The 19,506-nt window shown below is 33.9% G+C and overlaps 1 protein-coding gene across 1 annotated transcript; it reads left to right on the top strand.

Annotated features, from left to right (window-relative positions):
• Nucleotides 1-62: 62 nt before the first annotated feature.
• Nucleotides 63-16,968, top strand: LOC115217099 (transmembrane emp24 domain-containing protein 10). The gene is made up of 5 exons (XM_029786696.2): nt 63-368; nt 8,511-8,631; nt 11,249-11,319; nt 13,828-13,954; nt 15,717-16,968. The coding sequence occupies exons 1-5, from the start codon at nt 186-188 to the stop codon at nt 15,836-15,838; spliced, it is 624 nt and encodes a 207-aa protein (XP_029642556.1). The 5' UTR covers nt 63-185; the 3' UTR covers nt 15,839-16,968.
• The last annotated feature ends 2,538 nt before the right edge of the window (nt 16,969-19,506 follow it).

Here is a 19,506-nt window from a genome sequence, read left to right as displayed (position 1 = left end):
ATCAGCTTTCACATATTAAGAAGTGAATACATAGAAAACGTACGAATACTGTGTTCGGCGTTGAATCAAGCTACGGAATCGAGCGAACTTGTATTTAAAGCTTGCCGAATATTTCCGATTTTTGCCGAATGCCACGTTAGCAGCGGCGTGTTTCCAGTATTCCACGGATTGGAGAAGGGCGAACTATGGAGTTTTATTCGTATCTCTTTGCATTTCTGCTTATGTTACTTGTTCCAGATGTATACAGCTTAATGTTTCATCTACCAGCAAACCAGAAAAAATGTCTTCGAGAAGAAATTCACAAGGATTTATTGGTAACTGGAGAATATGAGCTGTCAGATGCACCCGGACAGAAAACAAATTTGGCAGTAAGACATGTTTTCAATTTCTCTGCTAATTTTATTTCTTCAATAAAAACATATGAAATTATTTTCTATGTAATTTATCATCTCGTAATATTCCTTTAACATTCCTTTAATATTTTTAAATACTATCTGGTTTATTTATCTATCGTCTTTTCTCATTCGCCTTCACTTGAGACACTTAAACTTAATTTACATTGATCTCCATGCTTTCTCTGATGTTCATCTTTAACATTATTTCCGACGACTCACTGCTTTATCCTTCTAACATTTTTTTTAGTTTTCTTTCGAGTTTTAAACTATATTCCTTTTTTTATTTTGAAATGTTAAGTTAATATTTTAGAAGTCTACAAATATATTTTTGTATCCAGTTACGTTAACACCTCTGAATGTTCACAAAACAGGAAATCGTTTAATTATTGACAGTAGAAATATAGTAAAGTATCCGTATTTGGACATTTATAAAATGATTGTACTTGCTTAAAAGATCGACTTTAGTTGTGTTTTCTTTGTAAGTAACCAATATCTTATTTCGTCTCAGACATATTGACAACTACCTATAAAACTGATCAAACAATATCGAAACATATTCGGAGTTGTCGCCCGTACTTGCTAAACCCAGAGGAAAACACTATTTTCTTATCACTGTACTAGTATCATTTATTAATCTAATTTTTTTCCTCAATGCACAAAGTGTCTTGGTACTAACTTAACTGTTATTCTTCGGGTGGATAGCATCTGTGAGTAATTTTTCATAGATAATTTCCACATTAAACATTGTTTTCCTTTATAAAATATTGCCCAAAAGTTCTTTTTGATATTGTTTTACTTCGTCTGTATAAAATAAATTTATCATTAACAATAGATTTGGAATTTTGAAAGCTACTCTTTCGATAAGTATCTTGTATCCAATAAAAATTTGAATAAGTGTGTGTGTGTATATATATATATATATAATATATATATATATATATATAATATGTAAAAATACTTTTTATTAAGTATATAGTAGAATCGGAAGAGTACCGGACCAAATTTATTGTGATATTTGATATTTAGTCATGTCTCATTAAATTCTGAGTTCTTTCCCCTAAGACATTCAGCTTGATTGCGTCCCCCGATCTTATGCCATAGTTAGAAATGTTATTTATGAATGGTAATCATTTTCAGTTTTAGTTGATATATTTGTGATAATTGCCTGGATGTGGACATTACAGAAGTCGATACCTAGTTGAAACTGTTTCAAATTTTGGGGAAAAAGTTATGAATGTTATGCTTCATAGAATATCTGATAGCATTCAGCTAACGCGGGAGTCTTTACGTGGTTCTCAATCTGCTAGAAATAGCAGCTAAATCTCTCATTAAACTCGACCGTCTATGAAAGGATATATTAGATTATGTGGATCTGGTTTCTCCGCACCGCACATAAAAAGAGGAGATGAACACAGCTGGAATGTGTGATTCATTGATCTATTCTATCAGGGTTGACGTGGGGCGAAACAACCTGCAATAACTTATGAAACCCTAATACTGTTTTTTAGAAATCAATATTAACACGTCACTAATTGACTTCTAGTAGGTTGCATTAACTTGATATAGTCCTGAGTCAGACAGTCATAAGGTAAAAAGTAAAAGTTATTCTTCAGAATTATTTTGTATTTCTGTCAGTTTCCTAGGGGTTTTTTTTTTTTTTTTTTTTTGTAATTTTGTCAGAGCTTTGAAATACAACGGGAGATAACTATTATGTTTATTTCATATTAACCCACCCCCATAAACACTCATATGACAGTTTTCATAAACTGCTTTTACTTTAGATTCATTTCTTGTGAAAATATTAACAACTTATTGAGTCCCATTTCTCGTAAATTTATTAATGCTCACCTTTTAAATAACGATTCAAAATGCCCTAATACACAAAGTCTTTTAGCATAGCGAATAAGATAATCCTGACAGGTGTGTAAAACGTGCTTTTTGCTGACGTGGACACTTATATAAAGCAACAGCTGATGTTTCCGTTTCATAACGTTGGTGAGAATACGTTCAGTGTCGACCACCGATAAGATGCTTCTAGTTTTCTTTTTCTGACATAGGTGCGTTAAATTCTTCTTGAATAAACAAAATTGATCTTGAAATCGGGAGACATTTATTACTAGCGACTGTATATATGTATATAAAATGAAGTAATTTTTTTGTACAACGTTAAATTGCAAGTATAAATACTTCGTCGTATTTAGTGCCATCCGTGTACATTGAGTTGGGATATCATGAGTTCAAAATGATTTAAGCACAATAGAGAAATAGCTATAGTTTTTCATACAATTATTCACCAACTGGGGCAAGACCGAATGTTTGATGTACAGCCAGAGCAGCAATCCTTAAAATATGTTTATGAATTCACATAACTTGGAAGTAAAATTGCAGTCCGAATCAGCAAAGTCCAAGCAGCTTTAAATTATCAATGCTCTGGAAACCTAAGCTTCCATTAAATTTGAAACGTAATTTCTTTCAGGCAGTTATGCAGTCAGTTTTGTTATATGGATGTGTAACATCTACTCTAACAAAGGGTCTTGAAAAGAAAACCGAAACTTATAGAAGAATGCTTCGATCTGCTCTTGACATCTGGCAACAACTGGTGATACTACCAGTATCACACATCATCAGAGAAAGAACAAGATTTGCTAGACATTGCTGGAGAGCAAAAGACGAGATCATCTGCAACGTTCTTTTTGAGGAGCTGAAGTATAATTACACATGTTGGTAGACTACATCGAATCTACATAAAACAACTATGTGAAAACTCCGAGTGCACCCAAGAAGACCTACCATGTGCAACGGCGGACAGAGCAGACTGGAAAGAATAAGTCATGGTAATCCATGCAATAAGCACTGCCGGATGATGATGATAAATCAGCAATTTAGATATATAAAATGAATGAAGCTCTTCTAATGCAGATTCAAGAGGGCTATGGAAAGCATGAGTAGGGAGTGGGGAGTCCCGTCCAAATACTTGCAATAGAGTTAACTCAGATCTTGTTAAATTTTTTCCAGTCGCATGATGTATTTTAAATTTTCACCAGATTTTTTCAAAATTTTCTGATAACAAAAATTACATTTTCTTTTTCTTGAACTTAATGCAATTTTCATCATCAGTGCACAAAACTACGTTTTTTTTTTTTTTTTTAAATAATCTTGTGTAAATTTGAAATACTTTGTGTGATTGGAAGAAATTTAACAAGATCTGTAAACTCTAGCAAAGACATCCCTCCCCACAAGTACACATAGTGTTGTTTAACTGGGCAGTTTTAAGCCTACAACCTAAGGTGATAAAACAATCAGGTTCGATAATTACTAGAGTTAATGAATAAATACATTGACAGCCATCTCCATATGTATTTCATTTTACCTCATCTTCCTATCACTCACCAATCTCCTGTGTACTGCATTATTCCATTGTTGTAATTAATGAATGCAGAAACCATTATTAGATATATCAACATCCTTTCTGTACTGCCAGTTATCACTCCTCTCCCTTGACCACCTCCTAATGACACTCATTCTTATCAACACCATAGCCATCCAACTCCTGTACACCATTCTCTACTTTCTATTCCTGTTTATGTTTGACTACCTCCATGCTTATTTCAATCTATCACTCACTCTCTTACACTCTTTACCTACCCTTGATTCTTTTGTCACTACTTTTAACTCTTCATCTTCTAGGACATATTACCTTGATGGTACTCTCTGGCTCTTCATCACCATCTTTATTTTACTCCGTCCACCACTAGTCATCCATATATAATATTGAGTATCCCTGAATCTCTTCCTACTCAACCCACTTAACTCTTGATACTATTTCCCTCCTATTTACTCTTTTCCCAATATTGTTTCTACTAATCATTCCACTAACACTCTCTTAGTTATGGGAACTCTTTTGTCTTGCAAATAAGACATGTTCCTCTGGCCTGTGGATCTTGTTGAACTGCCCAACCCATGTCAATGCGAAAAGCAAGCATTAACTCTTTAGCATTTAAACTAGCCATTTCTAACCTAAATATTCTTCCAGTTTTGTCTTCAAACCAAATCCAGGCTCTCACATCTCATCTAAAATTAAACAATCACATCACTGAAATCTTGAGGCTATGAGATAATGCTGCATGATTAATTGAAAACAATATGAATAAATAAGTACTACATTTGACAGAGTAAGGGTTAAATTATGATGATTTCATTGTGCAGGGAAATTTGGCCCTGAGGGGTTTTTTTGCAGCATGGGATAAAAATCAAATTGATTGGTTTTCTTCTTATTTAACAATTTATCAGTGAGACTGTTTATTGATATGAGTACATTTTTATTCATAACCCATACTGTATTGTTGTGCTGTCAACTTTGTACCATTAAGCAAATGACTAGATCTAGAATAATTTTTTTTCATTTTTAGTAAGCAGCCATCACTAAATTTTTGGTGAGGTTATATCCTGTTATAGTAACCCAAAATTTAAATGAGGACGCTCAACAAATTAACATATCCATTTAACTATCAAATTCAATTGCTACTTTGTGGTTAAATCTCAAGGGGCCACTGCTTACTTTGTTTTCTGTTATAAAGAGAATAAAGGATAAATCTTCACTGGATATGATGCTGATTTATAACAAATTTCTGATAATCTAATTCCTAATCTCCTTGAAAGCTGAGGTAATGTATAATAAAGTGTTCACTCATCATACTATTATACCTTTGCTATAGTTGCGAATGGAGCATAGAACCTGCTAGAACATATAACTCACTTTCTCTGTCTCTATTGCTCTTTTTAAAATGGTTCCTGCTCCTTAATTGACACGCTATGAAGCAAACACACCTGATGCACTTGTTTCTCTTTATTTTGGTGTCAATATAGTATCTTATCCTGCAACCTACATCTTAAATCCTGCCATCTTGTAACTGAAACTCTCTCTAATGTTCACATTTATAATCTCAATATCAACATTCTGAAGTTCAGCCTCAACTTCAATAGCATCGATCTCTAACCATCAAGGGTCTCTGTCAGTTAATTTGAACTAGGGCTTAAATAGTTGTTTCCTCTACCCAAAATATGTTGATGGAAAGTCAGTACTGAACTAAAAACATAAATGTTGTTGAGACTTGATTCATTTATGTTCATTTTCCTTCCTTATTTCCACTTAACCTGGTCATAATGGCTTAAATACCTTCCAGAGATTTTTTTTTTGTTGCCAGTCCAGTTAATGTTATCTTTCCTTGTGATGTTTGTAGACTTTCACTTTCCCAATTTCACTTAATTTGTGAAATGCTTTTCCTATTTTTATAGGAAAGTATTTGTAAGAATTTATAGTTGACTTTGTCATGGCATTACATCTTTAGTTGGATCTCTTGGCTTGGCTGCCAGCTGGTTGCAGATATTTTGAAATGTCTTACATATAGAAACATGGCAAAATATCTACCATAATAATTAAAACCAGATGATTTTATCCTTAACTATGTTAAGGATTGTCATATTTTTAGTTTAAAGAATAACAATGTTAATGAAATTCTTCAGATAGTATTAATGTGTAGAATTGTTGCTGCCTTTGAGAGTTGTTGGAACTACCATGCTGCTTTGAAAGTCCATGCAGCATGTATGCAATAATCGTTCCCTTCCTTTTTTTTTTCTTTTTCTTTTATTCATTTGCTTTCTAACTTAAATTAGGAAATATCTTGAGCATCAATGAGATGGGGTTAGGTATTAAAAAAATCATCAAACAAGCTGACTAAAACATTGACTAAAACATAGCTAGTAAGAGTTGCACTGACAAGGGTTTATAGAGCAGATTACGTATCTGACCATATTATAAACTTTTTTCCATGTCTCTCACTTCTGTAAGAAATTGGCTTTGAAGAAGGAATTAAGTGATTAGTGGAACTTATTTAAAACTGTAATGGTCTATATAAAGTCTGTACCAACATATAACCCTTGACAATTGATTTTTATGATGTAAATAATTATGATGACAATTGATTCTTATGATGTATATACATTGAAGGATATCTTTCAATTTATACGATAAACTTAATAAATTTTAAAATTTAGAGATATTGACATGAGTTATTCAAATAATTGTTCATGGAATGGACCTAATAAGATTAGCTGGAGTACACTCGATACTTCATATTTAAATCCGATGTGACTATTTCTACTTGGATAGGGATTAGAAAATGCTATATCTTGATAAACTTCCAATACATATTATGGATATTTTTGAAACAACTTGCCTTATATTTCACATTTAAATCCGATGTGAATACTTGTTCTTGGATATGGATTGAAAAATATTATATGCTGATAACTTACATTACCTATTTTTAATATTCTTGGAGCAACTCAACTTATTAACACTGGATATTTCTATTTTAAATCAGATGTGAGTAGTTATACTTGGATTGAGATTTTAAAATATTGTATGGTGATAAGTAACATTACATCCTAGCTGACAGTGGAGGGGGTGATTCCTCCCATCCCAGAGATGGGAGGCCTTTCTATACCTTTCCCAATTATACCACTGGGTAAAGGGGGAGGGTTAAGAAAACTCTCCCCCACCCGTCTAACCATCCCTCTTAACCTTCCTATTAATCACCCTCCATGGTATTCTTTCATTACCTCAAGAGCAGAAATTGAAAGGGAGGACATTTGCTTTGAAGTGAGAGGAGAAAGTGAAAGATGGACATGTGTGTGTAAGTTGCCTTCCAAAGAGTAAAGAAATAAAAAAATTTTACAGAAATTCACGAAAAATCATATGATCCCATATGATCGAGTTTGACAACTATCCTGTTTGTAATGAAAGAATACTCCCTCCATGAAGGTTTAAAGGTCATACATGTACATATTAGACATTGGAAAGGGTTACAAGTGATGTCATGCACCCTACAAAAGCCAAGCTAACTTCATTTCTCTTGCACAAGAGAGGGTGGCATGTTCTCTTTTTCAATATTTGATTACAAGATAGAATATGTTGTTACCAAAAGCGTTAAAACTTTACTAACTTCATCGAACTGTCTCTGAAGCAGGATTTTAATTTCATTTGATACACATTTTGCTATCATGTATATGGAGAATTGCAACAGCAATACAAGCTACCCTGTGGTGAGATGGTACCAACTGTCAATGATCTCAAAATGCATGTGTTTCCAAACATTGCACAAACTCTAGCAACAATGGCTATGTGAGCGAGCCATCTTAGCTCCACATTATGTCAACAAAATCAACTGGGATCTCTTGCAGCTGTTGCCAGGACAAGAACAGTATTTCAAATCCATCGACACTGTCATTCACCAGGACCAAGCTGTTGTTTTTTACAACTGAGTTCCTGAACACTCTACAGCCGTCTGGGATGCCATTGCACAACACTTAAAAAGGGGGCCCTTTGCATCCACCTTGCCTGTGCAATGGCACCAGACTGATGGTGAAAGTGATGCAACCTCATGTCCTAGAAGCAGCAATAATCAGTGGGAAATATAAGGGTGAGGATGTCTTCATTCCATGGATCCCGTTAATCCCATCTGACCCCCCCCTTTTCAATTTAAATGGCTCCAGTTCCCAGTGAAACTAAGTTTTGCTATGTCGATAAACAAATCTCAAGGACAATCTCTCAAGGTTGTTAGACTTAACTCCTAGACACTTATGTTTAGGATATTCACAAATTGAAAGTCCCAAAACTCTTTTTATTTGTACCCCCAATTAAAGGACACATTGAAAACATTGTATATTTAGAAGTTCTACAAAATTAAATTGTGATTGATTTCCAGATTTGTTTTAATGACTGTTTATACTCATGTCATCTGATAGAATTTTTCTGAAAATATATTTTTTTATCAGAATAATTATATTTATTTCCTTTCACATTCTTTAAACTTCCGAGCAACGCTTGGTACTTAGGCTAGTATTTTATAAGTTGTTGCTCTTTCTTATTATAACCAAAACTTTTATCACAATAGACAGCTTTGACAAAAGAGATAAAAACATAAATGTTAAATGTTTAGATAATGGCTGAATTACTTTATCATTATCCAAATATATTGCCCACTTGGTATGAGCTGCATGTTTTATCTGCATCATAATTATACATGTATGATAACCAACTCTTATATTTTTAAGGTTACAGATTCAAAAGGACATATATTATATTCTAAACAAGATGCAAAAAAAGGAAAATTTGCTTTCACAACAGAAGAATATGATGTATTTGAAATTTGCTTTGATAATAAAATGATAGGAGGTAAGTACTTAGAAACTTGTGTATTTTTAATATTTCATTTTGTTAAGCATTACATAATGAAATATACTCTTAGAAATGACTATGCATATGTCTCTCTTTGTTTGAGTTTGTTTTACTTTGTTGCTAGTTAGCTTTCCATTCTATGAAACATCAGGTATATATTATAAAATTTGACTTAGCAATAAGCACATTACATACTTCTTGCTATCTATTCGGTGGTCAAAAGTACCGAGAATAACCAAAGTTAGTTATAGGTGTATGACTAGTGGCACTAATCTGATTGAGAGAAATACTCCAGGTGATAATTCTAAACCAGTATCTGAATAGAACAACTTGATGTTCTGCTTATTAAACTGTTAATCATTTTATAAAGAGACTAGTGTATTAAAGCAATATAAGAATGGTATTAACAAAAAATACATTAGACACAAAATAATTCAACAAAGCAGATACACACAGTATACCACTTCTTCCAGAACAGAACCAAAATAAACACTGTATTAGTAGCCACATTACTATTTCTCGGCTGGAATCCAAATGAAAATTATTTTTTTTTATACAAGCTGCAATATTGTCGATACCACTATTCTTCATGATTGAATCAAGAGATCTTCTTCATCTGATGGAAAAATTTAGTGTTTGCTTGCATCCTTTGATTATTATTTAAAAACAGGAACAAAGCCAAAAAGAAAATGTAGTCAATAAATTTAGTACCTCTTGAAGAATCTTTTCCAGCTTCGAACTAAATCCTGGATTGAGTCATAAGTAATTTCCATTTTTTTGGAAGTAAATTGTAATGGTGTATTTCAAATTTTTTCCTATTTCAGAGCATTTTGTAGAAAGAAAAAAGATGGGAATCAGTTAGCCTCATCTGTTATTCATATCTAAGCACTGAAAGTGTGCACATCGTAGTTTAATATTAAATTTCACTCACCTAAGATGGGTGAATTGAAAGGGCATACTCAACATATGATGTTAGAGTTTAAGAATGGAAAAAAAAAATACTACAGAAGCAGCTAAGAAAATATGCAGTTTTATAACAAAAGTGTCATGAGTGGCTAGCAAGTGCAAAATTGGTTTTCAAAGTTTTGTTCTGAAGATATGTCATTGAGAGATCAACTCAGACGAGGGTGCTGATCATACTTCAAGCAAGAGCTTTAAGACAATTAGTGATAGTCAAGACAATGTTCAACACAAAAGGCAGTGGATCAACAAGGATAAAGCTCCACAACCTATCAAAGGCTGAGCTCAAAAGAATGAAGGTTATGTTGTGTGTATGATGGGATTACCATAGTATTATTCATTTTAAGTTTTTAAACTGCAATCAAACACTAAATGCCAAATAAAGATCTTTTTAAAAAACACCTTGCACTCATGAATAGAAGAAACATTGTACTTTTCCATGATAATGCAAGACCACATTCAACAAGAATTATGCAGGATAAAATATTGATTTTGGGGCTGGTCTGCTCTAACCCATTCACCATATTCACCAGACCTTGCACCAACTATTTCTATCATTTTTTTTTTTCTCTCTACAAAATGCTCTGATGAGGAAAAATTTTTCTCATGAAGATCAGATAAAACCATATGTGGAAAGCTTTTTCATGTTGAAGCCAGCAGAATTTTACTCAAGTGAATCAAAATGGCAACTACACTGATAACTGAAAGTAATTCTCTGTAAAATTGTTTCATGAGTAAAGGCTTTTAACACAATTGGAAATTGTTTATGACTCAACCCAATAGCTCTCCAACATACCCAAGCTAACAGTTGTAGTAGCAGCAGATATTGTGTTGTGCCAATGCAACACTGGCTACATACACATCATGGCACTCTGTCGGTTACGACGACGTGGGTTCCAGTTGATCCAATCAACGGAACGGCCTGTTCTTGAAATTAACGTGCAAGTGGCTGAGCATTCCACAGACACACATACCCTTAATGTAGTTCTCAGGGAGATTCAGCATGACACAGAATGCGTCAAGGCTGGCCCTTGGAAATAGAGTTTCAACAGAAACAGGAAGAAAGAGTAAGAGAAAGTTGTGGTGAAAGTGTGCAGCATGGTTTGCCACCACCCCTGCCAGAGGCTCGTGGAGTTTAGGTGTTTTCATTCAATAAACACTCACAAAACTTAGCCTGGGAATTGAAATGGCGATTCTACGACTGCGAGTCCACTGCCCTAACCACTGGGCCATTGCGCCTCCACACATATATAGCTAGTGTTGCTTTGTGACTGACAAAGAGCCAAAAGAACAGCAATAGCACTTTGAATATTTATAATAAAAGTATATTAGAAATCAATTTTTTACCTGTTTGTACATCTGCATCTGGATTTGTGTGCATCTTAATGGGATTAATCCTTTAGCAATTAAACTAGCCATATCCATCCCACATATTCTACCTATTTTATGTTCAAACTAGTCAGATCTGGCCTTTCACACCTACTCTACAATATCATTCTAAAAATAATCACATTATCTAAATCTCAAAGCTACAAAATAATGCTGATTAATTCTGAACAATATAAATGAATAAGCTTTCCATTTGTTAGAGTAGTCTGGGTGTTAAAGGGTTAAATGTAATCCCATTTTATTTTTTCTTTCGTAATTGTTTCAGGTGGTCATGGTGCTGATCGGGAAGTTTCTTTGATAATGAAGCATGGCATTGAAGCTAGAAGCTATGATGAGGTACAGGCTGATTTTAATTTTTTTTTTTTCTTAGAGCACATATAACTGTTTTATGAGATGTCAATTGTAATCATCTTATTGTTTTTACCTTATGGAAGTATTGTACATTTGGGTGACCTTATTTGTTTTTAAATAGGGTACATTATTCCACTAACCATCTTCACTGCTGCCAAGCAATATCAGCATGATGACAGGCAGAGATGGGTTCACATGCATATATGTAGCTACATGCATGCGTGTGTGTGTGTATGCACACATGCATATACACATACATGGTAGCATTTTGTAGAGTTTCCATCTACCAAATTTCAATCACAAGGCATTGCTCCTCCTGAGACGTCAGTCGACTATAAATAAACCCACATGGTTGTGAAGCAAACTTTTTAACTATGCAGCCATCTCTCCACCAATATTAATATAAAGTCTACAAATGTCTGCAGCAGTTGAAGCACAAAGCAAATGCAAGTGATTTAGGGAGTAAATTTCCTTTTCTTTCATAGACAATATTAAATACTGTCAATTCCACTTGTAGTCTGCCATCATATTCCATTTTGCCTGATATTCCTCATTATTTTGATATTTTAATTGCATTTTTACCAATTTATTAACATAAGATTTGAGGGAAAGTACCATACACAGGAAATGTATTTTTACTCCTATTATATTTAGTTGCTGAAAACTCTCTAGTAAAGCAGCAACAGAGCCTGTTAATTTTCAGCCCTTATCTTGCAAAAGAATGTGACATGCTCTAAACATGCTAGCCACATTAATGCTTTTCATTCATTTCATTAAGAACATGGTGTTTCTCACACAGTCATAGTTTGATTGTTGGACTGAGCAATGTTTTGTGTTCTCAAGCAAAACGCATATTGCTCCAGTTCACTCAGCTGTAAATAATTAACCCAGCAATGGACTGGTATCCTATTCAGGAGAAGTGTTGTGATCTTGGTCACTTATATGCCAGGGAAACTAGCCCTATGAACTCTAGGATTTAAGAAAGTCATGTTCAGGGGTTAATCATGATGAAGGAATTTTTTTATTAAGTTGCTCCAGCTGATCAGTGGTTCTTTATTGAATACCTTTCTCTCACATTTTGAATTCTCTGAATGGCCAGTTATTTTGAAACTTTGTAATTTATTTTCAATGTTAAATGTCTTATAAATATAATTGACAAGGGGTTTTGGTATAAACTCTTTGTGTCCTTAGACATGTAGATTATCATCTTTAACATCTGTTTTCCATAGTGGCATGGGTTGGACGGTTTGACTGAGGTCTGGAGATCCAGTGGCTGCACTAGGCTCCAATCTGATCTGGCAATGTTTCTACAGCTGGATGCCCTTCCTAATACCAACCACTCCTAGAGTGAGGCAGGTGCTTTTTATGTGTCACTGGTACAGGAGCCAGTCAGGCAGGCCTGGCATTGATCACATTTGGATAGTGCTTTTTACGTGCCACCGGCATGGGGGCCAGTCAGGGGAGGGATAATGGCATCAGCCACATTTGGATGGTGCTTTTTATGTGGTACTGGCATCAGCCACGTTCGGGTGGTGCTTTTTACATGTCACCAGTACGGGAGCCAGTCAGTGGATACTAACACTTCTAAATTAGAACAATTCTACTTTTAGTTGGATTAAATGTTCAAGGCAGAACTGAAGCTACAGGAGTTGCTGTTTGTCAGTAAAACATGCTACACTTTTGTAAAAGAGCCTACATTCAGCTGACATACATTCATATGTGTAACACCTGTAGTTCAAGGAAGCAAATTCAAGTCAAAATTACTGAATTGCTTGTGACAGAATAATTTATATTTGAATATAAGTCAAAATTAAATAGAAAAGAGTGAAAACTGAATGTAAGCATACTGTGGGAGTGAGTCTGATCTTTGGCAAGCATTGCTTTCGTCTTATTAGGCCTCCTGGTTGTACAGTAAGAAACTTGGTTTCGAGTTGAGTTCACTTTGTGGCATCTTGTACAAGAGTCTACTGTTATAGCCCTGGACTGGCCAAAGCCTTAGTGAATTTGATAGCAACTGAAAGAAACTTGTATGTGTATATATATATATATATATATGCACACACACAAAAACATGACAATATCTCTGGTCATGGGAGTGTATTACATTATGTAGAAACAGGTGGGGGTTGGTGACAAGAAGAGCACCTGGCCTCTACAAATTCTGTCCTACCTATGCCTTGGTGCTGAGAACTTATTGGATATCACTTAAGTTTCAATAGCTTTATTTTAAATTATAAATAAATATATGTTTGTGTACTCATTTAAAAAACATTTTCCATGCTGTGTTAATGTAGTTCAGAATGATACTGCACATAAACAGGAAGCATACAATGTACACTAAAATGGACACAATAACAATTCTAGGTCTAAATTTAATTTTGTGCTAGGTTGCCATCCTTATCCTATGCTCTGATGAAATCTTTGTCTGACTACCAATTTCTATCTAACATTTATGAATTTTGCTAATCTTGAAATATTTACTGTATTTAAAAGCTTGCAAAAGCTGAAAACTTAAAACCTCTGGAACTTGAACTACGGCGGCTGGAAGACTTGTCCAAATCAATTGTTGATGATTTTGCATACATGAGGAATCGAGAAGAGGAGATGAGAGATACCAATGGTAAAGTTTTTTTTTTTTTTTCTTTTATTCACTGTTACTTAGGATGTTTACTTTTCTTTTTTTTTATTAACGTCATTGTCTTACCTTTGGTCAAAGTTTGCAATGCTTTATTACTGATTTAATCTTTGTTTAATTATTTACCAATTTTTGAAAATGTCTTGTTGAATAATTTGAAATTTTTCACGTCACTCAAATTATTTTTCATAAATACTTGTTCTGCACTACATTTTGATTAGTGCCTTATCCTTGTAGAGAAACTTCTTAGAACCTACACTTGCTAATACTTTTCAATTGTGTCCAATTCTTCAAGCTCTGTCAGTTTTTCCTCTTGTTGTTTAAACCCAGGTCAGCCCTGATTTAGCATGCTTTTGGTCAAAGATGCTAAAGCTATAACCATCCAGTGTTTTTCAGAAATAGTGTGTCAAGGATTATATTATGTATTTTTGAAGATGTTAGGATACGACTGGAGGGAAATTTTGTTGCTACGTAAATACATGTTCATCTCTTCATACTACCCTAAATATTTTTACCCAATTTTTTTCACTGTTGAATTGCATCCCTCTAGAATTCCCCTCCCTGTTTACTCCCTTTCGGTATCCCACAAAACTTTGAACTAATCAGTAACCATATTAACCTTAAACTATCTTCCTATTTAATAGGAGCCCTGAAAGACTGTAAACTCTTTTTCCTTTTCCAACTCAACTAAATAATGAATGAAAATTGAAACTTATCAAAGCTATTTATGATGTGGTTCAGAAATTTTTACACACCAGTGTAAAAGGTGTTAAAACACTTATTTGAATAAACAGAAATTCTGATAGTTTGTAATTTCAACTGCTGTTAGTTAACTGTTTCTTAAGAGGATATATATGATACTATGGTTTGTTGTTTTGGGAAAAAGAGAAAATTAATACTTTGATTGGCTGGCAAATCAGTTTTAATAATGATAATTCATTTGTATTTTCAGTTTTGTGAGAAATGTTTATTTGAAAGTGGTATAGCTTTTACATTAAGTTGACTTAAACTCATATTCTGAATATGGAGGCCATCAATATCTAAGCTTGAAATTTTAAAGACACGTTATTGAAAAATATTCTGTAATTAAATATATATTGTTTAATGCTATCCTAACTCTGAAATATCTTGTTAAAAGCAGGTGACACTAGAAATTATTGACAAAAATAAGTTAGTGATGAGATCACTGGGATGTTGCTTATAACTTGAAAACTGCATTTGCACATTTAAATTTTTAATATTTCGGACTAAGCTTTCAAGAGAAATATAGTGTGTGGTTGCCTGAAGAGATGCAAATATTGTTTGTAATGGATCAGTTGTTGAGAATAATTTATTGTGATTGTAAAAAACAAGCTTCTTAGCAGGTTAATTGTTGTGTATCAGTAAATACAGAAATGAAATTAGGATCCATCACATCTGATTTAAATGTTCTTTATAAAGTCTTTCATAGTGAAAATGATGTTCAACTGTTAAATAGCTGTGACATATAACTCTGTGCTTACTCTCATTTTGAATAAATCTGTAATATTGCCAGCATGTAGTCTACTTCCTTTACAAGTAAGTTTTGTTTTCATAACATAATACTTGCATCTATGTTAGAACTGAAAGTAATTGGTACAAGTTTATTCACAAGTTATTGTTTTTTCTTTGTATATTTATAATGCATATTATAATTTTAATTTAATTCTAAAATATTGTTATATCAGGTTGATAATTATTTTTTTTAATTTTTTCTCTTCTTTTTTAGAATCAACCCATTCTAGAGTAATGTACTTCAGCATTTTCTCTATGTGTTGTTTGCTTGGCTTGGCCACATGGCAAGTGCTATATCTTCGCAGATACTTCAAGTCAAAGAAACTTATTGAGTAATAGTAAAACATTTTCCTCCTCCTCCCTCTCTCTCTTTCTCTCTTTCTCTCTCTGCTAGATCTGGAGGAAGGGTCAGTGGCCATAACATTTTCAGGCCCTTATGTTCTCTTTCATTACTTTCCTTCCAATTATAACCATTTTATTTTACTTTATTTGCCCTCATTCAAAAAACCCATGAGATGCTAAACTAAATGTTAGAGGATGTGATAATTTCAGTTAGTGATTGGAACCATTTTCCTTCACTTACATCATTAACATCCATGGGAAGATATGAACCTCATTCATAACTCATGCATCCTCTTGTAAGGGAAAAAAAACTCTGCCTTTAAAAAATGCAGTTGAAGAAGGAAGACAAGATAGATTATTTTAAATAAATTCTGCAGTGTGTGCCTGAACATGTCAGATGCTGTTGCTAAGCATCCTGTTGCTCAGATTCTATACAATGCCACTTAGTGGCATTTTCATGTTTTCACATAAACTACTTCTATAACAAAATAGCTTAAAGTGATAAAAACATATGCATTCTAGTATATTATAAATCTTCTTTGTGTTGAATATATATAATTTAACTATTTTACAACTCTGGTTTCTAGATACATTTCTTCATGAAGTAATTTTCTATTAATCTAAAATCAATTGTTCTTCGTTGGTATGAATTTAATGTTCAAATTGTTTGATTTCATCCCCTTTTCTACTTTACCATTTAACTACATTAGATAACAAGCCTCAAAAATATATCCAAAGCTACATTGGGATCTATATTATATTTATAGATTAAAACTTGAGTGTGTACATATGTGAAAGGAAGAATAATAATTAGCATTTCTAAGATAATTTAAATTGAAAACATTGATATTTATTCAGGCATAGAAATCTTAAAATTGAATTATCATATAGGAATTATTTCAACTTAATTTCATTTCTAAATGCATTCTTAGCTTTGTGTCCAACTTCCTCCCATCCACTCATCTGCCTAATTGCATCTAAGTTACTGGCTCAGTGTCTGATTGGAATTCTAGATAAAAAGGAAAAAAAAAACATTAAAAATTTTCAAGGAAAACTGGTGTGTAAATACTTTCATTGTCTGATTATAATAAAATAAAAAAAAGTATTTTAAAAAAAAATCTTTACCCCATTTGTTTTGTCTTGATTCTTTTATTTCCATAAATTCTATCTTGGGGATCTTTACTTTTTGACCGACAGATTTTAAAAATAATTGTTTGTATCTAAACACTTTCAAACTTCGTATATGGGTAGAATGTGTCACATAAAACATCTTTTACTCTTGGCGTTGTTGAGAAAATTCTGTATTTTGGAAGTTATTTCTTGTTAAAGTTGTCGTATTTCGGTAATTTCAACCAATCAATGACGTGTATTCAACTGAATAAAATTACTGCTATTGTTTGTCAACAACTTCCAGTGGTGTATATTTCGTTTGTCACTGTTATTTATGACATATTTCATCTCAGTTACGTTTGTATGAATAAATGAGTGTGTCTGAAGCATGTTTACTTCATGGCACCACCATAATCGTCCGTACTTCATTTTTCATTTTTTTCCATAACTCTAACCCTAAAACTCCAACCCTAACCTGAACCCTAAAACCCTAACCCTAAAGCTAAAACCAGTACGAGTGCACAAACAATGTCATAAATAAGTGACAAACAAAATATACACTGCTGGAAGTTGTTGGCAAACAACAGCAGTAATTTTATTCAGCTGAATACACATCATTGATTGGTTGAAATTACCGAAATACGACAACTTTAACAAGAAATAACTTCCAAAATACAGAATTTTCTCAACAACGCCAAGAGTAAAAGATGTTTTATGTGATACATTCTACAAGTATACAAAGTTTGAAAGTGTTTAGTTACAAAAAATTATTTTTTAAATCTGTCGGTCAAAAAGTAAAGATCCTATCTCAGAGATGGAGATATTAATTAAAAGTTGTGAACTTATAACAATATATATGGGAAATGTCCATGCAAACTTTCTTTTCAGATGCAGAATACTGTCTCCTATTTGTGTGTCCCCTCTGCCTACACACCTTACTCACCCTTAGAGTTGGCATACTCAATATAGCATGTTGAAAGGTAGGTCTGGTGAGATAGTTGAGATGCTTGAATGGAAGCATGTAGATGTGTGTTGCTTCTAAGAAGTAAGGTGAAGAGATTTTGCCAGGTTCTTCACAGGCAAAGCGCATAAAATCTGGATAGAGAACACTGATGGGATTGGTGATGTGATCATACTGCTTGTTGAGAAATGGGTTGATAAGGCAATTGTGGTAGTCAGTCAGTGGTAGAATACTTAAGCTTAGACTAGTTTTGCAAAGTGGTACAGCAACTATTATTTCAGTCTACACCCCTCAACCAGGACTCTGATGAACAGAAAGACCCATTTTATTACACCCTTTTGCAGACTACCTCATTGACAAATAACTGAGCTTCTCTTTGTGGCTAATGACTTGGACAACATCCATGGTGGCAATGGATTCAGTTTCTGCAATGAGGAGGGAACCAGGCTGCTGGAGTTCTGTGACACAAGTGACCTTATTATTTGCAACACTAACTTCTTCAATCTGGTGGGCACACTAGCCAGATTGACTTCATTCTAGTCAGAAAATGGGGAAATGGTTAATAATAATGGCCAAAACTTTACCGGCTGAAGAATATATCCCTCAACATAGGTTAGTTGTTAGCAACTTCAGAATCGTCAAGAAGACAACCAGTATGGAAAAGAAAGGTCTGGAAGCTTGAGAATCCCCTGAATGGTCAGAGATTTAAGGCGTATTACTAGAAGCATTTAACAGAAAAAAAAATTAAAATATCTGGTGGAGTGAGATATGGCCTAGTCTTCCATATAGTCAATCAAATTGTCCATGAGGGAGTTATATCCAACAGCACATGTAGCAGAAATAATTATAATTGTAGAGATGTCAAACTGCTGGATCAAGTAATGAAAGTAACAGAGAGGGTTATAACTTAACTATGTTGGAAGAGAGCTTAGATGAGATGTTGTTTGGTTTTGTTCCTGGGAGGACAGCTGATGTTATATTCCTGGTAAAGCAACTGCAGGAGAAGTGTGTAGCCAAAAATAAACCTCTGTACTTAGTGGTCAATGTGGTAGCTAGGAATGAGTGGTTAGTGAGAACTGTACAAGCCATGTTCACGGATGCTGCCAATAAGGCGAAGGTTGGCAACAAGTATAGCAATGAATTCAGTGTACAGGTTCTTGTTCATCTTATCCATAGGTCGCCATGCTATAAAAGATAAATTCAAGACTGGCTACCCATGGGTGCTCCTCTACACTGATGACCTTGTTCTTACCGATGAATCACTATCGACTCAAAGAAGGAATTTCAGGTTTGAAAGCTAGGCCTAAGTGTTAATTTAGCGAAAACCAAAGTCCTAGTAAGTAGGAAAACAAACGAATCACAAATCTCTTCGGGGATTTGTGGTTTGTAAGGAGGGTGTTGGTAGGGCTTGATTTGTAAGAAAGGTGCTGGTAGAAACTCCATACATTGTACCCAGTTCAAAATAGTTTTTGTGTGGGTACAATAAGCACTAAAAATGCACAGACAAAAGTCTCCCTCAAATGTTCAGGAAGATCATTAGAAGTAATAGATAACTTCTGTTACCTAGACAACCAAGTTAGCAGTGGAGGAG

The sequence above is a fragment of the Octopus sinensis genome, linkage group LG11, assembly GCF_006345805.1.
Source record: "Octopus sinensis linkage group LG11, ASM634580v1, whole genome shotgun sequence".
Lineage (NCBI taxonomy): Eukaryota > Metazoa > Mollusca > Cephalopoda > Octopoda > Octopodidae > Octopus > Octopus sinensis.
This window is presented reverse-complemented; position numbering and strand designations above follow the sequence as displayed.